This window comes from Pseudopodoces humilis, chromosome 2, assembly GCF_049639895.1.
Source record: "Pseudopodoces humilis isolate 2021_Gansu_Grassland_sample_001 chromosome 2, ASM4963989v1, whole genome shotgun sequence".
Classification (NCBI taxonomy): Eukaryota; Metazoa; Chordata; class Aves; order Passeriformes; family Paridae; genus Pseudopodoces; species Pseudopodoces humilis.
Genome location: NC_142201.1, coordinates 30,286,755 through 30,297,651, shown reverse-complemented (window position 1 = coordinate 30,297,651; position 10,897 = coordinate 30,286,755). Strand labels below are relative to the sequence as shown.

The 10,897-nt window shown below is 41.0% G+C and overlaps 1 protein-coding gene across 1 annotated transcript in view; it reads right to left on the bottom strand.

Moving 5' to 3' along the window:
• Positions 1-523: 523 nt before the first annotated feature.
• Positions 524-10,897, bottom strand: part of AFF3 (ALF transcription elongation factor 3) — a 314,118-nt gene continuing 303,744 nt past the window's right edge. Inside the window, exons 17-21 of the mRNA XM_088051265.1 lie at positions 8,911-8,982; positions 6,432-6,525; positions 2,352-2,401; positions 2,007-2,221; positions 524-645 (exon numbers count right to left, since the gene is read on the bottom strand). Coding sequence (XP_087907391.1) covers positions 524-645; positions 2,007-2,221; positions 2,352-2,401; positions 6,432-6,525; positions 8,911-8,982 — 553 coding nt within the window. The remainder of the gene's footprint in view (positions 646-2,006; positions 2,222-2,351; positions 2,402-6,431; positions 6,526-8,910; positions 8,983-10,897) is intronic.

Below are 10,897 nucleotides of genomic sequence, written 5' to 3'. Positions count from 1 at the left end.
ACTTCTGTGATGTGTCCATGCTCGCAGTAAAAATTCTCCATGTCTACGATTTGCCTTCATTCATTCCAGTTCAGGAAAGCCCTTGTGTATGTGCTTAAGCTCTGCTGAAGTCATCAGGATTTCAGTACAAGCTTAAAGTTAAGAATCTATTGTGAGCTTTCCTGAATAGGGATCTGTGCTTATTGCACTTGGTTCAATCAACCCATAAGATTTTGGTTTCTGAGTTTTTCAGTACAAGAATAGAAAGGGTATGTTTGTGCATTAAGATCAGTTCTTTATAGTATTTCTAGCATATGAAAATGTTTGGAGAGTGATACAGAACAATTCATTCTGAAGAGACATCATTGTATATTGTATCTCTGCACACATATATGTCTACACTCAGAAGAATTTTGCTCAATATTGAAGAAATATTCACCTTTGTTTGTATCAATGCTGTAGCTGACTATTTCTGTAGCACAGTGTCCAGAATAACTGAATTATCCATGAAAGAGATACTGTCCATGTGAATGGCACACAGTCATTATGACAAGTGAGCGCTGTTCCGCACCCAGTGAAGTCCTTGTTGAGTGTACTGAACTAAATGCTCCATACTGCTGTGCAAGGTGATAGGTCCCATCAATGCATCCAAGTCATTAAAAAAATCTGCAGGGGAAAAAAAAAAAAAAAGATTCAGAGTGAATATTTATTTGCTACTTGTTACCTTTTCACAGATTTTATTCTCTTGCAAATTAAGTCAGGCTGAAGATTCCATGGGAATGGAAGTTTAGTGCTGGTGAGATTAATTTTAAAGCCCCGTGGCTCATGATGTTACAGGCTGATGCACAACAATTTTCTTTTCAAAGAACAAAGCAGTGAGTTCTTCAGCTTTACTTTTCATTGAGTCTTGTTAAAGCAAACGGACTCTGGGCAAGATTTATTCCGAGATTGAGGACAAGTAGATCAAAAAGTCTACACACAAGTGTCCAATGACACATTTGTGATATGCTAGATATTTAAGATACCATGACAGAGAAACAGAGGCCTTTACAACATGGACAACCCAGCCTAAAGAGTAACTTGGCTAATTAGCCAGTAAGGACTTAGAGTCACAGAATGGTTTGGGTTGGAAGGGTCCTTAAAGATCAGCCAGTTCCATTCCCTGTGCCATAGATAGGGACAATTCAGCTGTCCACTCGGAGATATGTAGTACCCATTAGAGATGCTCTCAGAGAGTTGGTACAGCCCAGACTGGCAGATCTAACACAGGATGTACAGGAGAGTTCTGGAGTGGCAGCTTAGGTAAGGATACCTCAATGAATTGTATCCTTGTGTCCCTTTCAGAGTGGACTGAACAGCACCCTGAACTGCTGTTTGTATTGAGCAAAGCTTCATCAACTGCAATGGGAGATGAGCCCCACAACTCGTATCTACACACCTTCACTTAGGTGCCCTTGTTTTGACTCGGACATTGCCCATGTCCCTGCCTTAAATACACAAATTGGCCTGAAAACCAGGGATTACTTCACCATCAATTCAGATGCTGAGGCATTTGCTCATGGGAACCAGTTCACCTGAGAGAAGTTTGCTGCAGGCACCTTGTTCCAATTTGTGTCTGCTACGGATAGGGGAGGGCTAGGGGCTCTTCATTTCTTCTGCAGAAAGGAGGTGTGCTCCTGCATTATGATGAGGTCTGGCTAAACACATCCCATGCAGCTGCATGACTTTGGGGGCAGGAAGCTGTTCTACCTTCCACAAACCTTTCTAGAATGCACAGATGGCAGTAAGTGCTACTCACAGCCAAGTCTGTGACCTCTCTGTCACAAGTCCCGGCTCAACTCTTCCAAGCAAGACAGCTATCAAAATTGCCTTTTTGGGCTGTTTTAGAACAGACTAGGAGGAGACTGAAGAAAGAAACAATCTCTGCAGTCCTACTTTGCAGACAGGTTTCATATAAAAATAGTTATTTTCCTGATCCAAATAATGTGACAGTCTTCTAGAACAGTCCATTGCCTTGCCTTGCTCACCTCTGTTTTCCTTGGCCAGGTTGTCAGCCATCTCCCAGTAGTCATAGCTGTGCAGGATGCTGTTGGTGATGCTGACGTGGTTGGCAGCCATCTGATGAATGCGCTGTGGGATGCTGATGATAGGAGATGGGGAAGGGGCCCCCGTGCTCCCCTGGGATCCTACGGAACTGACTGGAGAAGGGCTTGGGGACATAGGTGATGGAGTTCCTGTGCTCCTAGAAACCAATGTCACTACAGTTATTTAAAAGGTATTGGGATTAAAAACACAAGAGAATCAGAACATACCACAGATAAAAATGTACTATTTCTAACTGTCAATCTGATAAAAGTTTCTGTGCAACTTACTTTCCACTGGCACCCCAAGGAGAAGGGTTCTGGGCAGCTTTTGATGAATTCTGGAAAGGAAAGAGTAAATCACAATGCATGTAATTTATACAGGACTAAAAAATGAAAACATTAAAGAGTATTAAAGTACAGAAATGTAAAGAAAGTGATGCAATTGCATCTCATGATGCAATAAACCCAGTCGGCCTAATTCTATGTTACGATGAAGCAGTGCTGCAGAACAGACTTGAAACATAGTCTTTTAAACACCCTGGCATAGGGGCTGTTTAGAAAAAACATTAGGTGAAATGGAAACTTTTCACAGAAATCCTGGGAATTCAGAAGGAAGAAAGTGCTGCAGGACTCTTTGTGAAGTTTAGGCTGGAATTTCTTGTGATGAAGAAAATCTGAAAGATTTCCTCCCACTCTCCTGCCCCCAATGACAAATGTCATTCCCCTAGGACCTGCAAGACTGCAAATCTGGTCAGCCTGGCATCCACAGGGATGTGAATCTGAGGATCTTCAGCTCAGGTGGGTGTTTTAACCATCAGGCTCAAAAATCTTGCTCATGACTGCTCCTCGTGGAGCTGTTCCCTTTGATGCAAACGTGGCAGCATTCACAAGGTCAGAGAGACTGCCCATGGAGATTGGTGGTTTTCATAGGATTCCCCAGAGACCCAGAAGGGGCCATTTGATCATTTAGTGTGGTCTCTTGTATACCTGGAGTCATTAAGACTCTCTCTAGTATATTGTGCTTAGGCTAAAGAATTTCATTGCTTGAGGAGAGACTACCTTGTACAAGCATTGTATTTACAGAGCAGGAGACATTAAGGTGTCAGCAGTAATGGTGACTGAATAGCTAAAATGATTTTAGTAGTTAAAACTCCAGGAGCTGGAGGGAATTCACTGGTTCCTGACCATTTGACCTTTGAAAAACTCCACTCCTCTCCCAAGTGACTGATTTAGTCCTAGGCCTGTGAGAAAGAAGTCTAAGAAACCAGCTTTTCTAGTCCATCCCATCCACAGTCTTTCATTCAGCAACGGTCTCTGATTCTTCAGAGGAAGGTAACCTCCTTGTTCTCTCCCCTGAAGCCAAACCTGCAGGTAATTGTGTGCTGGAGAACAGACCTCTCTTCTTGAAATCCATGTGAGACCAAAGTCCTGCAGCTTGAGATCTGTTTATGGATACTGTTTTAAATGCAAGGCTGCAGGTGTTGTAAACTGCAGGAGTTACAAGCAGTACCAGCAGTACAAAACCTCTTGGTCTCTCATGGCTTAGGAAGGAAAATGGTAAACAAGGGGCTTCAGATGTTCATGGATTTCAAGGCCAGGAGTAATCCTGCAGTGCACACAATCTGCAGTGTCTGTTTTTCACCAATCAGGACACTTCTAAAAGAAGCTAAATTACTTTTAAAATTTATCTTATTTTATTCCTTCTAAAAAGGACAGATAGCCATATAGAAATTCTTAGACACTATTTATCCTCCTTGTTCTTCTGTGTCCTGTTCTATGTTTAGTAGGCCTCACAATTAGAAAAACAAACACCGTTTCACAGTTTCAAGATTGAACCTTCCTAATTTCAGTGCTGGCTTTTGGATTTTGTTGGTCCAAAGCCAGCAAAACCACATGTAATCTGCAAATTATCAGCTCTGTTTCCATGTACAATGATCTCGTAACCTATTCAGCACTAAACTGGACACATCTCCTGAGCCTCTCTTCAAAAAAGTTTGTTTTCTCTGTTTTAATGTGTCTTCTGAACTGCCTCTTGGGTTTCCACATCTTTTATGTGCACCCCAACACTGGCTGTATTTTAGCAATGATCATACCAGTGCTGTGTCTACCCTGTCATTCTTCCTGCATTTTGACACTGGGTTTTCTATGTCCCAGGTACATGGTATGAAAAATAAGCTTTGGAGTGTCCCAAAAGGGGTTTTTCCTTCAGAGGGTTTTCTTTTTTTTTTATTTTCTTTTGATAGGAAAAGCTAAGGTGTGAAAAGATAAAAAAGGAAAATTTCTCATTTACCATCTTAAATAAAATCAACCTGGGCATCCTCAGCATTTGATCTTGCTACAGAATAGATTATTTTTTTTTTCCCTTTCTTTTCTGATCTCTCTCAGAACTACTTGTCTTCATCTTTCTAGTGTAATAGAAACAGAGTACCTGTTTACTTACAGAGTTGGAAGCAGGAAAATTTGAAAGTTGGAGTCAAGGATACTTTCACTGTAAATGTAACCAACCTCTGCCTTACTGTACAACTTCCCACACACCTTTTTTCTCATATTTTAGGTACATTGCTTTGGCTTCCTCTCAGTTCTGCAGCAGAAAGGTGGGGGTAAGGATTCTAAAGACTATAATGTTGTAAGGGACCATCTCTTATCCCACTTTCCCTACTGCTCCTGGTTTCTTTATGTTCTCCTATGTGCCTGGCCCCTGAAAATCCGTGCCTTCTTTTTAATACTCTGCTGCATTTTTTTTTTTTAATAATGGAAATAAAACACTTAAAGGAGATTTAAGTAGTATTTTTTTATTTTCTAAAAGTAAATTGTGTCTGTGTTTCCCTGCAAATGTGTGAGAAGATTTAAAATCTTTCTCTGACTGATAATACATGAGAAAGTTCTTAATGCAGTCAGCATTTCATGTCACTTGGTTTTGAAAGCCTTTAGATACCAAATATGAAAGAAGTGGAGAATTGGCTTGTTTTCCACTGAAAATTATAGCAAATGGATTTTTTTTTTCATTTTTGCTTTTAAAGGTGAGAATACTTTCTAATGTGAAGCTATGCTATCATTGTGTCAGCGGGAGCTCTGCAAAAAACCAAACTCTTCTTGGCTACAGTAGAGTGTAAGTCCATTTTATGTTTGCTGTGAAACAGTCTGTCTGCTAGCAGGAGGCATTTTACATGGTTGAGAGCTGTTCTTAATACAGCTATTCTCTGAACTGGTCAAGAAAAATAAAGTACTTCAATAGGCACAAATTTCTTTCCCCCAAAATCAAGTAATTGTTAGAGAAACATAATGTGTTGAAATATATATTGTTAAATTTTTTTAGCAATTACATTGACTTCAATTTCCATTTGACAATAACGGATCTGTCAATTCCCTTCCCTGTCTTCATGTGTTCAGAATTTGGTCATAAGCATTTGTGCTTGTATTGAATTTTTTTATTAACAAAATGTCAAAGGATGGATGTTTTTCATTTCAAGGTTCTTCTGTCTGCAAAAAAACTCCAACAGATGAGCCCTGTGTTTGAAGATAAATGGCTGTTCAGCAGAGCAGTTTGTCTTAAAACATTTGTATGTTAATATTTTTGTTTTTTTAATTAGGAAGATAAAGGCTAATCTTTGTACTTGTACATCACATGCTGGATGGATTGACTGCAAGGTGAGCTTCACCTGAAAGATTTTGTGCTTGACATACTTTCCAGAGAAATGTTGCCTAAGAAAATGTATTAAAATAATTAGAGAGACTTCCAGTCTTTTTCAAAATAAATAGTGTTTGGACTTGTCAGAAGTGGAAAACGGAAGCAGTAACAGGTCAAGCAAAGCAGGAAGGGGAAGCCAACAGTGCCATGTCAAGTACGTGGCAGGTGGTCTGTCTGCCCTCTGATGCTTCTGTACAACTCCTGCTGAACTCAGTGTGGGCTTTTTGATAGCTCCCTGTGTGAGATGTCCCACTGCACTGTCCCACCTACTGATGCTGCTGAGTGGAAGGCCTGCATCTGAGGACTGATCTAGATCAAAGTCGTCCACTTGTGGGAAGTGTAATCCTGAAGGGGGATTCTTAGGGCAAAATCTGCAAAACCTATTCACAACAGAGCTGGATAGTGCTAGACAGTTGACCAAGAATAATGTGAAAATACCTGTTTGTTACTATGACAAATTTATCATCCTTTTTGAAGGGCCACAGTGTGTATTTTTCAAAGAGGGACCCTTGTGAAGATAACTGAACTAACTAGAGCTCAGATGTTGCCATGGGAGTCTATGGTAAAATGCCACTGACTTCACAGGGGAAAAACTAATCCCAGCACAGCTACTGCTCTAGTAAGATGCTGTATCTCCTGTTAAGACACACTGGTCTAAAAACATGCAATAAATAATGCACCTTGAAATACTCGATAAGCGCTTTAGAATACTTGACCGCGTGGTCTCTCTTGAGTCGGAACATCCTCCAGTACAGAAGGGCCAGGCAGCGGTAACTGGAATAGAAAGAAGACAGTAAAGGGTGACTCCTGAACAGAAATCCCACAGAATATCTTAAATCCTCAAACTAACACAGAGTGAAAGGCTGACAGCACCTTGCTTACAAGTTTTTATCACCATTTGTTGGCAGTAGTTCACACTTTGCCATGGATTCATGAGCAGAGCTAGGTACTACAGCCAGGGCAAGTCATGCTCAGAAATGCTACCAGTGAGGTACTAAACAAACTATACTCAGAAGGGTCTGGGCTCCCAGGCTTTCACTCTGGCTTGAAGTCTGCACACTTGACCAAAATGAAAAGAAACATCCTGGAACTCAAAATATGCTTTTTTTTTTGGTATTTTTTTCTTGCAAATGCATAAACAGATTTTTGAGATATCTTATCTTGGGACTTCATTGCAATAGCCTGGAGCTTGTATAGTGAACTCGAGTTATAGTGGATATATTTTGTATACACCCAGTGGTCTCATCCAGTAGCTGGAGATGGCTGGGATAAAGGGAAATCTTGGAGCTGGCACAGATTTCAGTGGCCAAGCTTCTCTGTAGGAAACCAGAACAGAGGCTGTGTTGGAGCCTGGAGGCTATTCCCAGGCCACTTGCCTAATTTGGTCCCCAGAGGAAACCAGTTGTGGGCTGAAAAACTCAAAGTGCTGTGCTGGTACTGTCTGCCCCTGTGCTCCTTGTTAGTCTGCAGAGTGCCACACGCCTTTAAAGCTACATAATTAAATGAGAGTAATGGCTATTGACTATAATTATGTACCAAAGTAGTCAGTATTCAGGACACATACACTTTTCTTTGCTAACAGCTTTAGTGTACCAGTCTATTATCTGAATTGAGAATCACCATCACCTTTTCCCAGCAAGGTTTTTGGATTGAAAAAATGTGAAAACTGGAGCAAGCGTGAAAGTGTCCCACAGTAACGCTGCTTTCGAAGCAAAAACCCTGTGTGTTTTGCTTTTCCTTTGGCAGCAGAGGTCTTGTTTTTAAAAACAGTATTTAGTCTTGGAGCCAATTTGGAGCACCAGAAGGTGCTTTGAATTTGGAAATGCAGAGTGCCCCCCCATCTTCCCGCTCCTAAGAGCGGCCCACACCTCAGTGAACGCCTCGAATTATCAAATGGTCCCTGAACAAACGCAATCGCAGGCAGGGCTGCTGAGCCAGGCTAGCTGCTGTTCGGAGCGCGGCGGTGAAATCCCGGCCGTGGCCGCTGGAGGACAGTGTCTCCCCAGGAGAAGCGGGCCGGGAGCGGGCGGGCTGGCAGCCTGCCCGGCGGGCGCCGGGAGCAGCCGCGAGATGCGGCGGCCGCGCAGCCACCGCCGTCACTCTCCCTCTGTCACCTTCACAGGTACAGCACATATGCAAATGGTGTCAGCTCATCTGCTGGCTGGCAGACGGTGAGTTAAGATTGCCATTCATCGCCCAGAGAAGGCTCCGTCTGCTTTCCCTCGCGCTGACCTTTCTCCTGCTGGAACAGATGCAGCGGCTCCCTGAATTTGGATGTGCTTCCGCACGCACCGAAGCGCTCCGGCAGCTCTCAGCGAGCCTTTGTAATACGGCTTTATATGTCCTTTTTTAACCGTACCTTAGTCATTTTCCCACCTAAGCATTTTTAAAGCAATGGCACAGAAAACCAGTGTCAGGGAAAGGGCATTTAAAAAAAAAAAAAAATCTCTGAATATTTGGTTCCTTTTTAGACAAATGATTAATTAGGACTCCTTCTTTATGGAGGCTAAAGATGCATTTAATTTGGATTTTTAACAGATGGTTAATAGATGTTAAAAACACACTTGCTGATTGTAAATGTCCACTTACTGAGACTCAGTAACCATATAATAGGTATTTTATGTATCAACTACACAGATATAAAATTAAAAATTGATTTTAATAACATTCTAGTATTTTACTAGCAATCAGAAGCCGTCCTATAGAATCTAAGGTGCTTACATATATATTTAGAAATCTCAATTTAACAGATAATCCAAGAGGCTTAATTATCCCCATCACCATATTGCCCTTCATATAATATAAATATAATTTATGATTATTGAGCCTAAAATGTCAGCCACAAAAGAACTTACCGAGCTGTTGGTACAAAAGTACATCACTCATAAAAACAACAAACCATCAGGCATTTAAAAATTAATTACATTGACGTACCATAGCCAACCTGTCATAGTCAATAAATAAGTATGAATTGCTTATTTACAGAGACAGCATGGAGACTTGGTACAGTGATACAAGGACTGGACCTTCCCAGAGAAGAACATATTCTCTTAATTTCAATAGAGAACATAATTCTATCTGGCTGCATCCAATATCTGATTTTCAAGAACTGGCTCACTGCAGAAAATAAACTTTTTGAGGAAAGCTTGATCTACTAACCATAATGCTGCCAGCTGTTTGTCTTCTGGCGTGGCGTTGGGGCCTGAGTGGGTTTTTAGTCTCACAGCATACCTTAAGCAAGAAGAAGAAAGCCAACATGAGTTAACGGAGAGAGTTTTACATTACTGATCAGACAGCTATGCTGGCATATGTCATTTGATCTGCCCCTTTATACTTATTTGTTCAAGTTACCAGACATACATGTGTTTTTCCTGTTGTGTTTCAGAGCTGCTTTGCCATTAGCAGTGCCTCCCTGCACTCTTTAAACAGCCATGAACTCTCTTGATCATCCATCAGTCCTGAGGGGAGCCTGGCTGGCGAGGTGATACTGTCCTACCAAAATAACCTCTGCTGCCGCGGAGACCCAGTTACACAGAGTTCATGCAGGAAGGGGTTTGGATCGTTTGAAGGCAGACAGGCTGCCTGGAAGCTGGTGCTGACCTCACCCTGCCAATTCTGAGTGTGTCTACCCAGATTTGCTCCTCCAAGCACAGCACGGCAGAGGGGAAACATGTGGCTCAGAGCTATTTTTGCTCACATGACATTACATTCAAACTCTATAAATATTAAAGATCCACAGAGGTAGCACTAGTGTTTCAAGAGTGTATGTGCTATGCAATCACAAATTGGTTTCTGGAAATCTCAGCTTCCAGCTGAATACCTGAACAACAGACAAGGTTAGAACAACATACAGTGCTTCTGGGCTCACTTCCAGAAAAATACCTGTTCCCCATAATTAGCTTCTTGTTATTTTTTCCTACCTTTGCTTTCAAACTCTAATTCTGATATCTGTGCAAAGATTCAGTACAAACATTTTTTTTCTACAGGCATACCTAGCAAACTACTTATTTTTCTGAGTTGCAGCGAAATCAACAGCAATTCACATTACAACATGGCCATAGCTATACACATTATTGAAAACTATGGATCTGCAAGCAAAATTAATTTCCAGAGTCTGGACCATGTATTTACCACCATGAGAAAAGACAGGGCAGACAAAGAAAGAGCCTTCTGCCTTTTGGAGAAAAAAAAAAAAAAAAAGAAGAGAGGAATTACAGAGATTGGAAAAAAAAAAAGAAGGAAAAAATAGCAGAGATGGAAGGTACTGTTCTCTTACAGAAAAAAAAAAAAGTATTTGATTTTGTTCAATAAACTTCCAGTTAGAAAGCTGGCCTCAATCCACTGAAATGCATGAGAAGACAGCCCTAAGTGGAATAAAATGCCAGTGGAATTATTAACATGCAAAAAAATCTTCACATCAACACTAAGTCCAAAAGAATGCTTTTGTTTTAGAAGCTCTGATTCATTATTAAAACATTTAAAAATAAAAATGTGTTACTTCCTATGAGCTTAACCCTGACAAGATGTGCATGGTTGACTGTCCTGAGGAATGATACCATGGTCACTGTCAGTGCAGATTTCTCCACTAGTGTGTCTGGGGTCATTCTCTTGCAGAGTCCCTCAGCTGCTGCAATGATTTTGACCTTTGTTTTCTCTACCAATGACACTGCCAAAATGTTAATTTTAAGTACCAACCATGGAGAAGAGGACTTACGAGACATATTTTTTTCAGTGGGACTGTGGATGGCACTGAATTCTAGAGTGCCGTTTGGAGAGCCATGAAGGTGACTGAAGGTAGGGGTAGCTCTAGGGTGTGCTGTGCTTCTGACTCCACTGGCTACATTAAGAGCACCCACATCAAATGTACTTTGACTGTCCATTTTTCTATCACTGTTCACATCTTTCATGTAATCTTTAAACAGCAATCTTAAACATATTGCAATATTTTTCAAGTTACCACTCCATGAGAATATTCTGTTACTCTGAATGACTGGTTTTCTCCACTGAGTAGCTCAGGACTTACATCATGAAACTCTTGAAGTAATTAGCAGCTCAGGTAATAGGAAAGTCTTTGGGCTTTTTTGTTTGTGTTTTTGTTTGTTTCTTTCATTTTTTTTCTTATTCTTCACAGTTTCTTGATTTAATT